Source organism: Macrobrachium nipponense, chromosome 1, assembly GCF_015104395.2.
Source record: "Macrobrachium nipponense isolate FS-2020 chromosome 1, ASM1510439v2, whole genome shotgun sequence".
NCBI lineage: Eukaryota > Metazoa > Arthropoda > Malacostraca > Decapoda > Palaemonidae > Macrobrachium > Macrobrachium nipponense.
The window spans coordinates 59,185,149-59,207,146 of NC_087200.1; the positions used below are offsets into that span (position 1 = coordinate 59,185,149).

Consider the following 21,998-nt stretch of genomic DNA (forward strand, 5'->3'; position numbering starts at 1 on the left):
TTTGTTTGCTAGAGCAAAAATGGCTATCATGACATGATTCACGTGCGTTGGATTTGACCCTCCTCTGTTGATGCAATGAACTACCACTGCACTGGTCCAAAACTAGCCTTAGATGAGACTTCTTCGGGGAAGCAGTCTCTTCAAGGTAAGAAATACTGCCATTGCTTCCAGAACGTTTATGTGAAGCTGGCAAAATTGAACTGACAAGTCCCTGAGTCTGTTTGAACTGAGAGTATCCCCCCCACCCGGACAGGGAGGCGTCCGTGTGAATGGTTAACACTGGAAGGGGATATTGAATGGGGTACCTTCTTGGCTAAGTTCTTTACTTTTGACCAAGGACGGAGTTGATTGCGGAGGATCTGTGGGATTACTGACAACTTGTCTCGAAATTTGGTGTTTGCTCTTGATCGCCAAATTCGATTTAAATCTTTCAGTCTTGCTTTCAGGAGGATATCTGTTACCGAAGCAAACTGAAGGGACCCTAGGATTCTCTCCTGGTTTCTCCTTGATGTTTGTTTGCATTTGAGAAATTGCCTGACAGATTTTGCTATTTCCTTCCGTTTGGCCACTGGAATTGACAGATTGTGGGAAGACAAATCCCATTGGATTCCCAGCCAATGAAAACGAGACTCCGGGGTAAGTCTGGATTTCGTTTTGTTTATCTGGAACCCCAGATGTTCCAGAAAGTGAACTACCTTTTTGGTGGCTTGCGAGACATTCCTCGACGGTTGGTGCCCAGATCAACCAATCGTCGAGGTATGCTGCTACCATGATTCCCTGAGTTCTCAATTGCTGTACAACCACTTCTGCTATTTTCGTGAATACCCTGGGGGCTACATTCAGACCGAAAGGCATCACTTTGAATGAGAATGTCTGATTTCCTAGCCTGAATCCTAGGAATGGGCGGAAGTGCCTGGCTATAGGGATATGATAGTATGCGTCTGTAAGATCGATGGAGCATGTGACGGCTCACGCGGAAGTAAGGTCCTTACTTGCGAGAGGGTAAGCATCTTGAACTTGTCGCAACGAATGAAAGAGTTTAGCTTTGACAAGTCTAAGATTACCCTTCTTTTTGTTGAGCCTTTCTTTGGCACGCTGAATAAGCGACCTTGAAATTTTAGATGCTTGACTCTCGCAATAGCTCCTTTCTGAAGGAGTTCTTCCGCGTAATCTGTCAATTCCTCTGATGGTATCTGGTGGAATGATTTGATTGGAGGCGGATCTTTGATCCAACTCCAACCAACCCAAACCTTTGGACACTATGCTCTGTGCCCAATTGCTGACCCCCACCTGTGGCGGAAGAGGAACAGCCTCCCTCCTACCTGGGGAGCCTCATTGTTGATGGGCGGGTTGCCACCACGCCCTCCTCTGAACTGCCTGCTCCTTGTCGCCCTTCCTGCGCCACGCTGGCGAAAGTAACCTCTCGCCCTACCTCTCGGTTGTTTGTAGCCTTGAGCCTCATATGAAGGGTTGAAGGCCGGCGAGATTGCGTAGGAGGTCGACGGCTGTGGTTGAGGAACCAAACAGGAGGATGGGCTGGTTCTGTTTCGAACTAGCAGGTTGTCCTTGTTGGGTAACTGGGACGGCCTGCACAAATTGCTGCTGTTGCTGGTGTTTCTGATACGGCTTGAACCCCTTACCAGCCTTCTTTGGTTTCTTACCAGCAGTGGGGACGGATTCTTGTTTCCTCTTTGAAGAAATACCCCACCTAGCTCTAAGGCTCTGGTTGAGCCTAGCAGCCTCGTGGTGCACTTCGTTAACAGCGGACTCTGGGAAGAGATCCGCTCCCCACATGCTAGAAGCCAAGAGTCTATTCGGCTCGTGCCTAATAGTACACTCCTGCAGAACGTGCTTTCGGCAATTCCTCCTAGCTGGAGAAGTCGAAAGCATCTGTTAGGACCGTCTGAAACTGAGATTTTGCCAAAAATCTTGAACAGCGGTTCTGTGGCATAAGAGAGAGCAGCCATTTCCGTTATTATAAGGGAATTGAGGGACCTGCCAAACCTGGTTCGCGCGTCAAACTCTGCCTGAATTAGGGAATCCGGCAGCCTTGGCAGCTTCTCGCCGAACTGGTCCATGGCGCAGTCCGGTTTGAGCTTACCAAGCGTGAACGTAGCTGGCAAGTTCTCCCACAATTCTCCGAAAGCCGGGAAGAGCGGAGAAGTAGACTCCGCCTCCCTCAACTGTGGGATGGGCTCATCCTTGAGGACTGCCTGAAGGGTCTTCTCTACTATTTTCGTGGCGAACGGAAGAGAAGCCTCCTCTTCCGTCGCGAAAATAGTAAAGGGACTCTTATAGGCCTGGAGTTTAGTGTTCGAGCACTCCCAGTCCTCAAGGCAGTGAACCCATTCCCGCTGGGCATGATCCCTACTGTACAAGACAGACTCTCTAGAGATCTTGTCTTCCCTAGTCAGAGCCGTTTACAGTGAGCCTAGCATAACCGATGAAAGGCTGCGTCAGACCCGGAGGGTAAAACTCGAAGTCCTCAATCCTCCGAGTTCCACACTCCGGGATAGAGATCATCCCCAAACCTTAAAAGGAGCGTAGGCAGCTACTCTCCATGGGTTTCTTCTCCATGGAGAAAGCTGGCAGAGAGTCGTTATGGCGGGAGTTGGAGAACGCCAGTGCTTGGTACTGGGGAGACTGGAAGAGGAACCTGAGATAGACGGCTACCCGGTCCTCATTCTCTCTAACCCTGTTAGAGAGATCCTGTATAGACTGGCCTGATTGAGACAGAGTGCTCGACAATTGTGCGAACATCTGCTCGAATCTCGTCCCCAGGGCGGAGACTTGCGAGCCAACCAGCTCGCCCACCTGTTGCATCACCACTGCTGAGAAAGCAGAGGGATCAAAGGTGCTAGGCCCTGCTCCTCCTACCGGCGTTGCCGGGGTGGAAGCGGTGGAGGCGGGAGAAGGCACTGGCTCGGCGGGAGCGCGGGCCTTCTCCTTAGAAGCCTTGCTTCTAGAGCTCTTCGAGTGAGAAGAACTCGGCTTAGCTTTCACCGCGTCGGCGTAGGAAGTCGACGACTTCCTAGCCGAAGAAGACGAAGACGACTTCCTAGAAGTTGTCTTAGCTAGAGTCTTCGGTTCTCTCTGTCCCTTCACCTTTGGGGGTACAGAGAGAGCGGGAGAGCGGGTAGGGATCTCAGATCCCACAAAGCCTTGGAAAGAAGCGCTCGAAGAAGGGACAGGAGAAGATCCAGGAGCACCCAAGGAAAGACCTTGGGCGCCCGACACACCTACCTCAACCAACAAATCCTCTACCCCTACCGCCATGGGCTCGATGTTTAGGTCCAGGGCAGCGACGTCCGGGACCGACTCCTGGGAAGCTACGACCTCAAAGGTTTGCTGGAGATCTTGCTGGATGGAGCTATCAGAGGGCTGCGGACAAGGGGTCAACATATCCAGTTGACTTGCCCGCAGGGAAGATCTGGACGGCCAGCTTCTTATCCAGAATGTATGGCTGGCCTTTGGCGGCGTTCTTCCCGAAGCCGCCCACCCACGCTTTCAGGGTGGCGAGGGCGACTTCCCTCACACCGGTAGCCTGAAAGAAAGGGCGAGATGAGCTTCTAGTGGCGGAACGGGGTTAACAAACTTATGACTAAGAGTTGTTAGTAAAATGATAAGGAAGCCTATAATGGACTTACCCCATCTCCCAGCTGACCAACTAGGTCGTAGCAGATGGCGCAGGCTTCTGGGTGCCAGACGATCATCTCGTTGTATGACGTGGCACAGGGGGCGTGAGACCTGCACTCATCGTGGCCGCAGGGGTCGTACAACGTCGCGTTGCACGCTGGGACCTGACAGTTGGTAGCCTGTAAGTGGAAAGATACATGAGTATCAGAAAAACACTTACAGTCTAACAGATGCTCCGCTGGTGCCGGAGCGATAAAGTTAGATTAAACCAGAGCCCCCCCATAATACGTGTGGTAACCAGGTTGGTTGGGTGCCCTAGGCTATAGCTCCGCTGATGGCGGGGACACAAAAGGAAACCAACTAGGAGTGGTGGTAAATGGAAACCACGACGGAAATGGCGGGGATGGTAGATAAATAAAAATAAAATTAAACAATTCATTGTAAAATTAGGGTATATCCTTAAAATAACAATAATAACAAACCTTTCTCCCCAGTATACTAGAAGGATGTGGCACGTGGGTAAGAAGCAAGCTCCCTTCCGGTAGCGGGGGGAAATGAGATGTAAGGATATAGTAGGCAAGCAACCGACCACTAGTAGTCCCCACCCCGCCCGCTGGCGGAGCCAGTAATCTATAACCAAAGGTGCCCCGGCTGCGACGGAAGGCTCCTTTCGTTATAGCGAGGGAAGGTGGCTGAGCAACTGGGGAGGGGGGGGGTAAGGTCTCGGCGTAACACGGCGGGAGAGAGAGAGGGGGGGGGATGGCCTACTCCTCCCCGCCTCACCGACTACCCGCTCGGAGACCCGGTACCTCATGAGTGGTCGCCCTATACCCCCCGCTGGGAGGAACCCCTGGCCACCTCAGAGAGTGAGAGAGAGAAGGCGACTGAGGTTGTCATGACAACCAAGGGGTCCCCCAGCCCCTCCCTATACCAGAAAGGGAGGGCAGGGGCAGGGTAAGGTGCGATGGAACACGTGACCGCAAGTGGCCTAGGCCGCGAGCAACACAACCGTGAGAGGGCCACGTGAACCAGGCTGTACCAATACAAGGAACAAGCACCTAGGCTAGCCTAACACCCTAAATATAATATAAATATACATCGAAAAGATGGAAAAGACACTTTTAGTAAAAGAGAAAGAAGCCCAGGAGGAGGCAGACTGTTCCAAGAAACAGAAGCCTACTCGGAGCCAGCGATAGCCGATGAAGAGCAAGAGCCGGGATGCTGGGCCGGAATAATAATAATAGCCCTAAATACCAAACTAAGAGAGATGGTAGGAGGGCTAAACTAGCTAAAACTCGATGTAAAAAGCAATGAACGTACATAGTAAGCCCATAAGATAAGAAGTCCCAGTATGGAGGACCGGGAATTCTTAACGAGGCAGCATGGCGCCACCACGAGACAACCGGGAAACCGTATATGACCTATTAAGAGGAAAATACTGGTACCCGGAAGATAAAAATGTGGAAAACATTACTTATGAGTTACTTAACTTAGCCGTTGCAATAGCAGAGCGTTCCATGTTGGTGAACAAGATAAATCCCGGGATTAGCACAGCACAGAAAAAAATGCGTCCTGACGCTAGCGCTAAAAATTAAGGATGTCCGCTAGGGGCGCTGCTGTCCGTGGCGTCCTCTAGTAGTAGTAGTAGCGGCTGCATCGCCCGTTGGTATCAGCTCTCTCTTAAGGGGATTCTGATTGGAAGTTCTAATTGGTGAATGTCTCGTGGTAGTGATTCCCACTCGCCCCTATTACCATACCGACACTTCTTTTTAAGAGTGAGCGAGTCAGTTTTACTGATATTTTCTTAATTTTGTTTTTCTCTGGTAAGTTTTAGATTAATTTTACCTAGAAAGAATGATATTAAGGATCCTTTCATAGGCCGACACGAGCTATATATATATATATATATATATATATATATATATATATATATATATATATATATATATATATATATATTTATGTATACACATATATATATATATATATATATACTATATATATATATATATATATATATATATATATATAATTATTATACAGTGGACCCCCCTTATTCACGTTCTCCGGATTCACGGACTCACACATTTGCGGATTTCTCTCGGGAACGTTTCCCCGCATTATTCGCGGAAAATTCGCACATTCGCGGTATTTTCTATGAGAAATATCCACAAATTCCTGGGTTTTTTTTTATCAATTTTCATCATATAATGCACTTTTTGTGATAAAAAATATTTCAAAAAAATAAAGTATGAAAATTTGTAGTATGTTTTTCTTGAGTTTTAACTAACAAATACTAGGCTGTTTTTAGCGTTTTTATAGGGGTTCCAAACATTCGCGGGTTCTAACTATTCACATGGGGGGTGTCTGGTACGCATCCCCCCGCGAATATGGGGGGGACCACTGTATATATATTTTATCTATATATATATATATATATATATATATATATATATATATTATATATATATATATATATATATATATATATGTGTGTATATGTGTGTATATATATATATATATATATATATATATATATATATATATATATATATATATATATATATCGTTTAACAAGAGAGTTCCGTTCCAGAAACCACGTCGTTAAACAAACTCGTTGTTAAATGCGTTACTCTTTATTTCGACTAATAGCATTAATTTTCAGTCATATATCATACACAGAACTAGTTTCCACAACATAGCCTACTACTTGGCAGTTCTGATAATGCTTTTTATCATTTTATTACTCATTTTAACTTCAACATTTTATAACTTCATAATGTATAATTTTCTTTAAAATAGTGTATTTTATTTAACACATTTAGCTTAAATTCTCGAGTTAGCCTACTAGTAAGTCAAAACAATACTAAGTCAATACAGTGCTAAACTTTTCTCAGAATCTGCACATTATTCAGCAGTGACTTACAAATTCTAAATTTTGTATTTCATGATTATCACTATTAGTTTCTTTGTCATTTATTTCTATTGTAGAGGGTAGTGAGACGAAAAAAATAATGCATGAATTTCGGCAATCACGGCACAATTGAATGTCGCTGTCAAAACGTAAACAAAGCACAATACCAGCTATTGAGGAAAGTGAATACTAAACTATTCGCTAATGGGATAAGCATTTTCTATCATTGAAAAAGATTTTGCACTTCTTACCTCTAGTATCATCTGATCTCATGGGTGACATATCAAATATGTATGTAAATACAAAGTTGTATAAAAAATTATAAAATTTTATTATACATGTAAGTCTTTCAAGCACACTAAGAGTAAGGAATTCATGCATGCCAAATGTCACATTGTTTTGATTAAAATGATTGACTGGTAGAGACTTCTCAAGTGGAATATTAAAAAATATATATTTACTTTCAAGTTAATATAAAAAACTTATTTGACTTCTGACATTTTCTTTTCATTATTAAGAATTATTCTCACTAAAACAAAGGGGATATACATAATTTTTGATGTCTTGAAGTTGTAAACAACGTGGCGCCAGTTCAGCCATGCATTGAAATAATGGTGGCTGAATCAAGCCAACCAGGGGAGTTCCCAGACCATGGAATGCTGACTTTAAGAGGTTCAACTGTATAGATTTTCTTAACAAAGTATATTAAAGTCTTATTTATTGTTTTAGCCATAGATTTCAAGGTTTTCAAAACCTAGGCTAGGCTAGATTATTGGCACTGAATAGCCTTTCTCTTTTGGCCACCACTGGCATTGTTTTTATTTTCCTTTTACGGTTTTTTTCTCTGTCTCTTCATGTTGTCATCGTAACTCGAGTTGTCATAAAACGAGTACATCATCAAATGAGGAGTACCTGTATATATATTTATATATATATATATCTATATATATATATATATATATATATATATATAATACAAATTTATATAAACACTACATGCATTAAAAAATCAGATGACAATACACATACCTAGCTATGCTATACATATGGACAAAACACAAAGCTATACTATATGAAACACATAAAGACCACTAAGTACTAGTAAATTATCACCAGTAACATGATATATAAGCAAAATATGTTCAAGTGAGAAAATCTTGCCTTTGCTTTACTATTTTTTTCACAAACAACTAAAATTTCCAACAGCAAAGCCTCTATAACTAGTTTCAGCACAAGGGTTTGTAAGTGCAAAAAAAAAGCTTGGCACTAACTAAAAGCTTCGGCATTACAGCATACAGAAAAATGCAAAGTTATCTATGCTCTTAAAATGTCATTCACCAAAACTTAAAAGCAGAGTACTGAAGCAAGATGATTCATATGCATTGGTGAATATCAATATACCATATAATAAAGTCCATTACAGAGATACCATAAATATACTTCTTAAAAAAAATCTGCATTTAAGAATGAGAATGAGCAAGCAAGTGGACAAAGAGGAAGCACAAGCAAGCACAGACAGGGCCAGTATGACAAGAGGGAAGAGCATACCCGTGGGCGAGGCATCCTGACCCGCAGATAAGTAACCTAGGTAACTGTCCTGAAACTCTGTCAGGCCTGCTAGAGCATCAGGTTGGTAGGCTTGGGGTTGGTAGCTCCCAGCAGGTGCAGCTGGGGTTTCGCCTCTAGTACCAGCAGAATTGTTGCTGGCCCCTCTGGTTCGACTGCCCCCGGAGTTAGTCCTGCCCCCTTTGTGTGTGTGCGAGAGATGGTAGGAGAGACCCTGTCTGGTCTTGTAGCGGGCACCACACACTGGAAGTCAAAACCAAATGACAAAAATTCCTGTAGCCCTATGCTGCTTCCTGCAACACATCTTACAAAACATTACTAAATATAGTTACTTGATAATAGTTATTCTAACAACTGAGCAATGCTCAACCCATAAAAGACATCAATAAAAAGACAACAGTTGCAATGATGGAAATCCTGGATCAGATTTGACAATTCACACTGAGTTTTCACTATTTGCCAATTTTATGGCATGACTACATAACTGGATGGGACCATACAAGAAATTTAATTTCTGTACTATATTGTCAATTCACAAACTAGAATAATTTACGTGCAAAAGACATGAAAATAACCTTTAAACCAAAAATTTTACAAAATTACTTCATTTTTCCCACAAAGGAGGAAAATACAGCCGCCCTCAACACAATCAGCAATGTTGGTATATGATGAATGGAGTGTTGAACAACAGATAGTACTGACATTTTATTCTGTTCTTGAGATCACTGAATTAAGCTTCAAACATGAAAGGCACCTTTGAAAATATGAAAATATAACATATTTTAACACAAGGTTTCTTGTATTTTAGCTATGATGAGCTACCTGAAAAAAAAGCTAGCATCGTGAAAATGCTGTATTACATAATATGGCAAAATAACTTTTTAAAAACATTAAGCATGTAGAGTAAAATGAAAGAAACACATATAAAGGACCCCTTACTTAATCACAACATATTTTCCTAAACTTTTTCTCCTTCTCAGACTGACTGTCAATTCCATATCTAATCAACAGATGTGACTGATGAATTACTAAAAATATAACAGTTGGTCAACTGAAAATAATTTAATAATTATAGTAATTTACTGCATACCAAAAAAGGGATTTTGACATAGGAAAAATCTATTTCTGGGCAACCTGTGTTGCCCAGTGAAAAGTTCCTGTAGCTCACTTTTCTAAGTATAAATAGATCCTAAATATACCAGAGAAAAAGCTAGCATGGTATGCTGAAGTTACTACCCTCAGCTCGAACACCCCAAGGGCGTCGGTATAAGCATAAGGGCGAGTGGAAGCCACTACTCACAGGTCTTCTGCCAATTAGAGGATTCCTCTTCAAAGTCCCTCCCACGGCAAGAGCCGTTACAAAGGCGACTCCCCTTACTTTCCGCTCGCTCTCGCTACTACTACTACTACCCGCCCGCCATCTTCATTCCTGGAATAGACATCCAAGCTTGGACTGGTTAAGGGTGGGGAAAGAAGAAGGGATGGGTTCACTGGGCGACACAGGTCTTCTCCAAGAATAGATTTTTCCTTTGTCAAAATCTCTTTTCTGGGTTTGATCTGTGTCTGCCAGTGAAAAAGTATCAAGAGAATTTCCATCCAAGCTTAACAGATACCAAACAAGTATGTAAAAAGGGGATAGTGAAACCTAAGGTTCACTTAAAGAATAAATTTAATGCACTGTAATAAGGCGGAAAATTTACTTACTAATTACACTTGAACTTGAACTATGGCTTAATACTAATAAGATAATATAATAAGACAATATAATAGAATGGTATCTGAAGCAATATACAAAAGGTATGTACAGACAGGTCAGTGATACCAATATGGTCTCAACACTATGTATATGTTCCAGTGACGGGATGGCAAACCGACCAGCCCGGCCTGGAAGAGAGATGGTTGGCAGGGAATACGAGCGAGGCAGGTAAGAAGGAGAGAGTATTAAAAGGAAAAAGGACTGACAAAACGGGGGCTAAGGGAAGGAGTTGATAAGACTCGGTCATTCAGGGGAGACTATGCTCCCTGCAGCCACTGTTGAGAATTTAAGGGCCTCTAAGTTCTTGAGATAGTGGTGTTTAAATACTGCTGGAGATTTCCAACCTGTATATTTCTTCAGGTCTTCGAAATTCATATTGTGAAAATAGTTAATGGAGGTAGCCACTGCTCGGATGTCATGGACATTTGGGACTGAATCCGGGTTGGCCTGTTTAATAAAGTAGAGTATTTGTTGTCTAATACCTTTAAGAGAAATCATACCACCTTTCTCTCTAATGAAAAGGGGGCCTGAAGATTTTTCGGAAGTCCTGGCCAAATAGGATTTAAGGGTAACGACAGGACACAATGATGCGTCCTGTGTCAGAGGAATAATTTTCCATGGAACCCACCTGTTTTGTGGGTCCTCATTCTTAGCCAAGAACTTCCGATCTGGGGATAGTAATACTTCACACGACGGGAGGAATTCAACATGATCTGGATTTCTAGAGAGCGCCGAGAGTTCAGATATTCTGGCACCTGAAGCCAGGGCCATTAAGAATAAGGTCTTTCTGAAAAGGGTTATATATGAGCATGACTCATTATCAGTGTCTGAGGCTAATTTAAGTACGTCAATCAAAAACCAAGAGACCGTATGAGGGTGGTCTATTGGTCTCAGACGGGCACATGCTCTTGGAATCGAAGAGAAGTATGAATCTGACAAGTTAATATTAAAGCCAAGCTGAAAAATCTTCCTTATGGCCGATTTGATCGTAGTAATGGTACTAGCGGCTAGGCCTTTCTCAAATAGAGTTTTAAAGAACGAAATTGCCAGATTTGTAGTCATACTTTGAGCAGCTGAATTTTTTAGAAAAATGGCCAATTTCTTCACTGCTGAATCATACTGCCTGAGCGTTGATTCTCTTTTATCTGATTCTATGAATAAGATGTTTAGTGGATCAATACTAGCGTCCTTTTGGGCCGCAAACTTCATGAAGTCCATAAAGTCAGGGCACTCAGAATTCTTGAGGAAGCTGACACAGTCTGAGTTTGTACTACCTGAGTCAGTTCTGGATGGGGGATCCGTTTGGGCTAGAGATTCAGTTCTAGAAGAAGCGAAACCAGTTGCTCTTTGGCCAGTTGGGTGCCACTAATGCTACCTGTCCTGTGAAAGATCTTAGCTTGTGCAGGACCTCCATCAGAATATTCACCGGTGGAAATAGGTAAATCTTCTGCCAATTGTTCCAATCTATGGACATCGCATCTGTGGCATAAGCTAGAGGGTCCAGGTTGGGTGCCACATAACATGGTAGTTTGTGATTGGATTCCATGGCGAATAGGTCTACTTGAAGGTCCGGGATTTGATTGCAAATCCACCGGAACGACTTCCTGTCCAGGGACCACTCTGATTCCAGCGGAGTTGTCCTGGAAAGTGCGTCTGTGATAACATTCTTTACTCCTGCCAGGTGAGTTGCTGACAGGTGCCAATGATTTTTCGCCGCCAACGAAAATATCGCAATCAATACGTGATTTAGTTTGCTTGACCTGGAGCCTCCTCTGTTTATGCAGTGGACTACTACTAAACTGTCCGAGACTAACCTTATATGACGGTTTCTGGCCGGAGTCAGTCGCTTTAGGGTCAGGAAAACTACCATCGCTTCTAGAATATTGAAGTGGAACTGGCGGAATATATCCGACCACATTCCCTGGACTTTCTTGTGTTGCGAGTATCCTCACCAGCCGCTCAGAGATGCGTCCATGTGGATAGTTAGAGACGGTGGAGGGAATTGCAGTGGTACTGACTTGACCAGGTTCCGGCGTTCCGTCCATGGACGGAGCCTTTTTGTCAAAATGGGTGGAATTACAGAGATCTTGTTCCTGAGATTGATATTGGCTCTCTTCCTCCAGGCTCGATTGATATCCTTCAATCTGGCTTTCAATAGGACGTCCGTCACCGACGCAAACTGTAGCGAACCTAGGATTCTCTCTTGGGTACGCCGAGAAGCCTTTTTGTTCTTGAGGAACTGTTTCGTAGCCGTCGCTATCTCCTTGACCTTCTTGGGTGGGAGAGATAGTTTGTGCTTGTTTAGGTCCCATTGGATTCCCAGCCATTGGAAGCGGGAAGCCAGAACGAGCCGAGATTTTTCCTTGTTTATCTGGAAACCCAGAAATTCCAAGAATTTTATCACCTTGACTTGCTTTGTGGCACTCATCGACGCTGGCTGCCCAAATGAGCCCGTCGTCTAGATAGGCTACTAACATTACCCCTTGAGTTCTTAGTTCTTGAACTATCGCCTCACCTAATTTGGTGAATACCCTGGGCGCAATGTTGAGCCCGAACGGCACGACTCTGAATGAGTAAGCCTGTTTTCCTAGCTTGAAACCTAGGTACAGAGAGAAGTTCCTTGCTATTGGAACATGATAGTAAGCATCTGTAAGATCTATAGAGGTGGTGACGGCCCCATGGGGAAGTAAGGTCCGCACCTGCGAGATGGTCAGCATGCGAAATCTGTCACAGTGAATGTATGAGTTGAGACGGGAGAAGTCCAGAATCACTCTTCTTTTGTCCGAGTCGTTCTTTGGGACACTGAACGGACATCCTTGAAACTTTAGGCGTTTTACTTTCTTTATAGCCTTCTTCTGCAGGAGATCTTTGGTATAGTCTATAAGTTCCGCCGTTGGAATCTGGTAAAAACTGATTGGCGGAGGGGGCCCTTTATCCCATTACCACCCCAAACCCTTTGAGATTATACTGTGGGCCCATGGACTGAAGGTCCAATGGTCCCGGAAGAGATATAATCTCCCTTCTCACTGGCTGGCTGCAGGTCTGCTACCTCTGCCTCCATGGAAGCCTCTACTGCTTAGTCCGCCTCATAGCCGGGCGCCACCTCTGGCCCTGCTACTTCCGGCATGCCTATTGTAGCCGCGTAATGCATCTCGTGACTCGTAGGAGGGGTTGAAGGCTAGGAGGTCACTATGGCTGTCGAGGTCGAAGGCTGCTGAGCTGGCGGAGTTTGTACTAGGACAAACTGTTGCTGCGGTTGAGCCTTAGATGTTGAAGGCTTACCGACCTGAGAGACCGGAACCGCTTGCAAGACCGCCTGAGGACGGGAGGCCTGGTAAGGATGAAATCTCCTTGGCCTCTTCTTGGGTCTGGATTGGTGTCCGGGGCCATCAAACTTTCTTTTGGAAGGAAGTCCCCAGTGGACCCGAAGACTCTGGTTAGCTCTGGTTCTGGCTGCCTCATGAAAGACGTTGTTGACCTCGTCTTTCGGGAACAAATTTTCGCCCCATATTGAGGACTTTATGAGTCTATTAGGCTCATGCCTTATAGAGGCACTCGCCAGGACGTACTTCCTACATGCTTGTCTCGCCATGACGAAATCGTATAGGTCCGCTTGGAAAGTCTGTAGCAGAGCTTTCGTAAGGCCCCAGAACAACTGTTCTTCTGTGTAGGTTGATGCTACCAACTCCGCCGCAGTGACGGAGTTGATAGACCTTCCTAATCTGGTCCTTGCCTCGAATTCCGCTTTGACCAAGTGGTCCGGAATCCTAGGTAGCTTCTCGGTGAATAGGGTGGAAGTGCAATCCGGATCAAGTTTACCTGCCGTAAACATAGCCGGAGCATCATTCAGAACTCCACATCTGCGGGGAAGAGTAGAGAGGTAGCCTCTGTCTCTTTTAGCGCTGGTAAGGGCTTATCCTCCGCCGCCGCTTGCATAGTTAGTTCCGCCACCTTGGATGTACAGGGTGACGGAACTTCGTTTGGGGTCACAAACATTGTAAAACTACCTTTATGGGGCGTTAGTTTGGTGTTAACGCAACCCCAGTCGGAGAGGGTGCGAACCCAAACAGCTTGAGCTTGGTCCCTAGGGAAGATCACTGTCTTCTTCGGGACCTTGTCTACTCTGACTAGCGCATGTTCTGCTAGTCTGACAAATCCGGGGAATGGGAATTGGAGACCAGACGGGAAGAACTCAAAGTCCTCCACCGGACGGGTTCCGCACCCTGTGATCGTCAACTTCCCATTTGAGAATGGGGCATGTAAAGCCAACCGCCACGGGTTCTTATTCTCGAAGGCCGGCAGCTTTGACGCATCCGGCACTGTCATGGACAGAGGCGGGGTTCCAGAATGGAGGAATCCGGTCATCATCTCCTCCAGGGGCCTGATCCTCTCGGTCAGGGACGTTATTGCCTGGCCTGAGGTATCTGAGCCCGGGGCGAGTTGTATCGACTCAAGCCTCTCATCAAATCCGGACTCCGTCGCCTTGGATTTAGCGGATTTGGCTCTCGACCCCTTAGGAGGGGGAGAATCCTTGGCAGCAGGCGACTTGGCAGCAGAAGTCGACGGCACCGGGGCCGACGACAACTTAGTCGCCGCTGATGGAGTCGGTTTCGATCCCTTTGGAAGGGATTTCGGTCTTACCGATTTAAGCTTGGGAATGACCGAAAGTGATCCTTCCCAAGCAGGGGTGGACTTAGAGAAGCCCCAGAAAGAAGAGGAAGAAGAAGGAGTAGGACTTAAGACTACCTGCCTTACTTACCTCACCACCTACCTCCTCCTCGGTGGCCATTGGTTCGCGGTGAAGGCTGATGGCCGCCACCTCTTCCGTCATCAGGTCACAATCTTGTTCCTCCAGGATGGGCAGCATTGCCAGTCGGATGGACTCTATGATGGGGTTAGCAATGTGCGCCGGAACAGCCGTCGTAGCCGTGGCCCCCGGGTACAGAAGGGAGCACAGATCTTCAGCCAGGACGTACGGCTGTCCCGCCGGTGCATTCTTCCCAAAACCTGACACCCAACCCCTGAGCGCCACCCTTGCCTCATGCCGGAGGGACAAAGTAGCCTGTAAGAGAGGAAATCGAATTAACATTCCACTCGGGGAATAGTATCTATTAGAAACTTCTTAAGTTATTGTAACAGAAATTCCATGCAAATGACGCTGTAAGGATACTAACTTTATCAGAGAGAATAGACACCATCGCATAGCAGACGGTGCACGCGTCCGGTTGCCAGACCATGTAGTGCTCAAGTTGCACGGCACAGTTTGCGTGCGACCGGCAGACTACATGGCTGTAGGGCTTGCCGAGGGTAGCGGAGCACCCTACCGCTTGACAACGGACCATCTGTAAGTTGAAAATTTCTTATGAGTATTAGTACAAAGCGCCGAGTTAACTCCGGCGAGAGCATGCACCTTAACCTAGGTACTGGTTCAAGACTTACTCACTAAATGATTTCAACTCACTGAATGAATAAAAGAAAATCTCTGGGTGTATTTGCCTGCTCCTGAGTCTGTCCTTGGAAGGTAGATGTATGTCCAGTATGTGGGATCTGAGACCCGCCGGACCGGAGAAGAGGAAGGACCTAATCTCTATTACAGTCGGCTGAATCAGAAGGCTACGAATTATTGTAGTCGAATACCTGACCCATCCACCGTCCCCACCGGAGTGGGGAACGACACGAGAACGGAAACTGGGCTGCGGCAACTTAGTACAATAACTCCGGCGGCGGGTGTGAGGGTGAGTCACACTCCGTCGGCACCTTAAAGGTCCAGAGATATCTACAGAGTAGTCCCCCAAGCTTAGCCTACTCAAAGTCTCATCTCTCATTGTTATAAGTAATGCCGGCGGAAACAGGCTGAAGGGAGCGGATCAGGGGAAGGTAATTCCTCTATCTGAACCTGAACGCATCTAGGGGGGAGCGTAACTCCCAGCCCGAATCCGTAGCTGGGGGAGGACAACTGGGGGGAGAGACCACTGAGCGGCAGAGCAGTATAAATGTACAATCTGGTGCGATGTCCGCTGGCTGGTGCTATACTAGACCACTGTAAAGCCGGCGGAGCTATCCACTCGGAGACATAAGGTGATAACATATAATACCAGTAACCCCACCGCTCCAACCCCTCTCTTCCCCACTTAAGTGAAAAAGCTCGAGGGGCCGTTCATCGATAAGACTACTAGAACCGCGAGCTATAAGCCAGCGTCAGGCAGAGCTGAGCTAGGAAGTGGGGGAAGGGGGGGAAGGGGGGGAAGGGGTAGGGGCAGTGGTATGTATGTGGGGTGGTCGGTCGTGATCGCCTGGCCACCAACCCGATCAGAGATACACTTATTCAAGGCTGTGTAGCCTACTACTACAGGGGTAGTAGGCAGACTGGGCCTATGGCCCGTCGTGATTGGTACAGCGACCGATCGGTGATCACTCTCAAATGGGAGGTCATGGCTTACTACTAAGGGTTATAATAAAGGAGGCTAGGCCAGGACGATATACATACCAGACCACTTAATCTACAAGCAATACAATAAATTATATATAATAATAATGAGGCATCATGGAAGAGTTGCAAAAGGAACATAAGGTGAAAGGAGAATACCCAGTATGGATCTAGCCTAACCTTCTGAGATCACTACGGAACCGGTCAGGTAAGCCAGATAACCTCCAAGGACATCATGGTGTGGACGGTGGCCCTCGACCAAACCCTCCAAACAGGGAGGATAGGTCCAACAATATGATAAGAGAGAGACTCTCTATCCTTGATATCCTCCCCGCTAGCACCGTAGCACAGACGGGGGGAGAGGCATAAGGGGTATAGGGGTAGGGGCACCTGGCCTACCTTCCAAAACCTAGCGGGTAAGCCAGGGAGGGAAGCAACTCTTCCAACCTCTCAGTCATATGAAAATCATCAACGTGCATAAAATCAAGTACCTATCTGGTTCGCATTAAACAATAACACATGCATGTCTCACATCGGGAGAGAGAGAGAGAGAGGACTCTCTTCTCTCCAATGATAAATACGATAGGCTACTAGTAATCTGACAAAATTACATATACAATATGTGATAAAATTACGCACAGAGAGGCACGAACACGCTCTTGAGAAGCAGGGGGAAGCCAGAGGCTAGAATATAAATCAATCAACCCTTCTTTAAAAACCCCAGAGGACGTCATGAGCGTGTTAGGCCTCCCTTCCGAACCAATCCAAACTCGGTCGGCTAAATAATTAAGTACGTGATACGAAAAAACGGCACTGATGACTGTAATGAATATAAAATTAACTTAAAATTAAAAATAAAAAGGTAATAACAAGTAATAACAACACATGTGCTCTGATGATGCACCCTACATGGCGGATTAACTAGTGGTGCCCCCAAAACGTTTTCTAAGGGGCCGAAGGCAACAAATGGAATGCATCGTAATGATACAAATTACGAAAACACCAATTGGAATACTCAACTTAGATGAAGGAGGAAGTTCCACAGAGGACATCGCTGGTTTCTAGATAAAACACTAAGGGAGCTCTGAGACGCGTGTTGCACTCACAATGCTAATTACAGGAATGAAGATGGCGGGCGGGTAGTAGTAGTAGTAGCGAGAGCGAGCGGAAGGTAATGGGAGTACCCTTTGTAACGGCTCTTGCCATGGGAGGGACTTTGAAGAGGAATCCTCTAATTGGCAGAAGACCTGTGAGTAGGGGCTTCCACTCGCCCTTATGCTTATACCGACGCCCTTGGGGTGTTCGAGCTGAGGGTAGTAACTTCAGCAAACCATGCTTGCTTTTTCTCTGGTATATTTAGGATCTATTTATACTTAGAAAAGTGAGCTACAGGAACTTTTCACTGGCAGACACAGGTTGAACCCAGAAATTTATTCCAAACTGGAGGGGCATTAAATCCTCTTGAACATTAACTTTCTTTCCTAAAATCTGTCTGGTCCACATTACTGTCCCAAACCCAGAAACCACTTGGGAAAGAGGAATGCTAATACTAGGTGATAATCTTATTTTTGCTTTAACTTGCATGCTATACTTAGAAACTGTATAGTAGTAATCTTTCATATAGAGCAAAGAAAAAATACTCCCATGCGTCATGGCAGTCGCTTTATAGTGAAGACGCCCTCGTCTACCATTCCGGTGGTCCAAAGTTCGATTCTCAGCTCTGCCAACGCAGAATCAGAGGAATTTATTTCTGGTGATAGAAATTCAATTTTCGATACAATGTGGTTCAGATCCCACTATAAACTGTAGGTCCCGTTGCTAGGAAACCAATTGGTTCCTAGCCATGTAAAAATATCTAATCCTTCAGGCCAGCCCTAGGAGAGGTGTCAATCAGCTCAGAAGTCTGGTAAAACCAACATATACTTAACTTTATAGTGAAGAAATGACAAATTTCCTAAGACAATTTGTGTTTTTAATATCTACAAACCTTCGGTCTTAACAATAAGATAATTTTCTAGGGCCTACCTGAATCCGGTTAAAAATCAGAGATGAAAAAGCAAGGAATCTTGTGAGATCTGGCAATGCGTGCATATATCAGATAAAAACCGGTCAAAGACCGGGCACCCACACTACTGCATTCAGTCTTTTTCTTAACTGCCTGGGTGAAAGTCACGATTGTCATCTCTCGGCCTTTTACCCAGTTCTTTGCCTGTTATCGCTTTTCATTGTCTGTGTGTGTGTGTGCTTGTTTCATGGCTTCCTCAGCTTCTTCTCAGCCTCACCAACATATGTGCCTGGGAACTCAAGGTTTCCCATGTTCTCGTTTCCTGGCTTCTTCAGCTACAGACCCACACCCCACATGCAGTAGGTGTCGTGCTAATGTTTGTACCACAACAAATCCCTGCCCAGAATGTCGTGTGTGGCCCAGAGTGCAGTGGAAGTTATTTTATTGTAAGAGGGAGCATCGTAGAGTTTTGACCCTTCCTTCGTGGGAAGGATTTCATTGCCTCACCCTGATGCTTTGTCTTCATCCGCAGTCACACCCCATGATGCTAGAGTCGTGCCTTTGTCTCCTTCCTTTTCTTCCATTGATTCATTGTTGGCAGTATCATGAGGTCCTCAGGCTGAATTAATGTGTAATGTCGCCCCCTCTTTCTCGGGTGTTGATTTGCTTCCCGCAAGGGAGGAGGCTATTTCATCAGTTTCTTATATTTCAGGTTGAAAGGCAACCAAAATGGTAGTGCTCTGGGCGTCGCTTGGGCTACGGGGTTCACTCTACTTGGAGGGTTTACCGATGCATTTCATGTATGCTCGCCTCCCCCCTCAGGCCCCCTAGCTCTCCATCCTCCCCCTGGCCTTCTCTATATTGGTGCCCGAGGTCAGTGATTTTGTATTGCTCTGCCAGCGACGCCTGCCGCTAGCTCAGGTCAGGGGAGACTGTGAAATCTCTCTCAGCGCCGCTGGTGATGTCACTCCCAGTACCATCTCTCCCAGTTACATCGGTGACATCACTTCCATCAATGACATCCCTCCCAGTTCCCTCAGTGTCGTCTCTCTCTGCTACGTCGACGTTGTTGGTTGGGGCTGCTGCGCTGCCTAGCTCCTCTGTGACGTCATCGTTTGCTCCCGTGACATCATCACTGCCATCCAAGACGTATCCTCTTCCTTCCGTGTCATCTGCATCCTCTCTTGCCGATCCATCTGAGGCTTTGTGTCAGGTGATTCTTAACAGATTGGACTCTGTTTTGAAAGATAAGTTTGCTGTCTTGTCGGCTGAGAAGGTTGTGAGCAAGCGTATTGCATTGCCCCCTCCCCCTCCTGCCAAGAGGATGTGTAAGGAATTACTGCTGTCATCCTCTCCTCCATCGCCCTCATCTCCGCTGTGTCAGCATATCAAGCGTTGGAGGCTTAAGGAGTTTGCTTTTTCTTCGTCGATGAGTGAGGAGCTGCACGTCCATGTTCCTGAGTGTGTTGATGTTTTGTCCCCTTTGCAATCTGTTGTGGCTGCATCGTCCTCTTCTTCAAGACAGAAGTGTGTTGCAACCTCACATGTAAGTGCGCATGTTGTTGATTCTTCTGCTCCTTCTGCATCAGGGTCTATTCATCATTGTAAGGATCTTAAGGCACTTGCGAAAAGATCAAAAGTTATGAATGTGCAAGTGGTGCAGCTGGAGTGTTCACCTCCCCTCCCATTGATGCTGTTCAGGGTTCGACTCCGAGGAATTCTCATTCTACGCCAATAGTTCGAGATGTGTCTCCATCACTTGTATGTGTCTGCTCCACACGGATGTGTACGTGGATACGTACGTGAGCCATCTATTGCGAGTGTTCGTAGTGGTGTTCCTAGTGTTGTGGTTGGTTCATCACAGGAGTTGGTGCTTGGCTCCAGTCAGGACAAGAAACATGCTTTAAAGGAAAGGAAAGTGTATCTTTTTCGAGCAGGTCTGCACCAAGGAGGTATTCCTGCACATGTTTAGGGTGGCTGCTCTCATGCCTGTTTGAGAATACTCTGTTCTGTGGAACTCCAGCACGTGGTCATCTCTGGCAACACAGTGCTTGCTTTGTATAAAACGTAACTTTTCGTCCAGTTTTTTGGGAGATTCTTTCCAGTGGGTGGAAGCGTTTGCTGGTTAGCTCCGCTCTTTCAGAGAAGAAGGATAAGAGAGGAAGAGTAAGAGAGAGGGAAGAGGATGCATGAGAGAGAGTGAGAACGGAAACAAGAAAATGAAGTTTGCAGCAGGAGAGAGAGAGAGAGAGATTCCGAAGAGTAAACTCTTTCAGAGAAGAAGAAACGTTCTGCAAGTGGTTTTGAGAAGTAATCCATCCTTCAAGTTTCAAGTCGAAGTCATTCCTTCCAGCAGTGTGAAGATAAGAAGAAGCCCATCTGAAGCTTTTACTGTTTCCTTGTGAAGCCATCGTATCAAGCATCAATCTCAACAGCTGTTTTACTAGCCAACAAGTATTTCATTACCGCACTGTTCCCCCTTTTCACATATATAGTCATTAATTTTGTTATATAAATAGGAGAAGCCATTCTGCATTTATCTTTGTGAATAAGGTTCAAATAAAATTATGTTTTGATTGAGTTTCTTTCTATATTTATATCCCGTGTTTCAATTGTTGGTGTTGAATCCTTTTTGTTTAGAGTAATAAAGAACCTGATTGGATCCCGATCCGTCACAGTGGCGACCTTAGGCCAGGGTTTTTGACAACGTAACAAGTTGAAGCAGGGAGAATATAGAAAGAACCAGAATGAGTGAGTTGACGAAAGAGTTTATTGAGTCGGGTAAGCTTCTGGGTCTAAAAGGTAACGATCTCCATGAGTATGTTGAGAAGAAAGAAAGAGAAAAGTATCGGAGAGATGAAAGAGCAGCTGAGAGAGAAGTAATGAAAATGCAGCAAGAGAGAAATGATGATAATGCAGCAGGAAGAAAGAGAGAAAGAGCATAAGCATGAGTTGAAAATCGTTCGTTTAAGGCAAAGTGCTTTTAACAGTCAGGCAGCCAAGGACAAAAATGAAGCTGATGATTTAGGTATAAGTGCAATGTCAAAATTAGTACCAAAGTTTGACAATATGGAGGAGTTATGGAGTTCCATTTGACAATGTGTGTGTGTGTGTGTGTGTGTGTGTGTGTGTGTGTGTGTGTGTGTGTGTGTGTGTGAGTAGAGAGAGAGAGAGAGAGAGAGAGAGAGAGAGAGAGAGAGAGAGAGAGAGAGAGAGAGAGGGTAACTGGTGGTTGGTTGGTTAACGACTGTATTGGCTGTTGGTGAGTGCTGGGTTGTCTGCTGGTGCTGATAGAGATCAGAGTTCTGTGTTTTGAGTGAGTGTTTTTAGTCAGTCTTTGGTGAGAAGCTGTGACAGCCAGTAGTGTTAGCAGGAGTCTGTTGAAGGCATTTTAGTCAGATAAGTTGTGTTGTTTTTTGTGTTGTTGTGATTCCTTGGTGTTGTTAGTGGGTGTGTGTTGCCTTTTTGTGTTGTTTTTTTGTTGGTGATTGATTGTGCAGTGGTATTTTGTTGTTGTTGTGTTCCTTGTTTGTTGTTGAGTTCCTTGTTGTTTGCTGTGTTGTTGAGTTGTTGGGTTGTAGTCCTTGGGTGTTGTTTTGTTGTTGTGTTGGGTTGTGGTCTTTGTTGTGATTGTTAGTGTTCAAGTGACCTCGACCAGCAGATGGCACAGCATAACCCGGAGTGTCTGGAGTGG

General features: G+C 45.3%; 1 protein-coding gene across 8 annotated transcripts in view; it reads right to left on the reverse strand.

The window, feature by feature from the left end:
* The window catches only part of LOC135219333 (zinc finger protein DPF3-like), a 345,538-nt gene that overhangs the window by 176,146 nt on the left and 147,394 nt on the right, over positions 1 to 21,998 (reverse strand). For 6 of the 8 annotated variants that reach the window (XM_064256003.1, XM_064256004.1, XM_064256001.1 and 3 more), the window contains one exon: positions 8,099 to 8,359. The exons of the other annotated variants lie outside the window; for them this stretch is intronic. In XM_064256003.1, the coding sequence (XP_064112073.1) occupies positions 8,099 to 8,359 (261 nt within the window). The remainder of the gene's footprint in view (positions 1 to 8,098; positions 8,360 to 21,998) is intronic. 8 annotated transcript variants of the gene reach the window in all.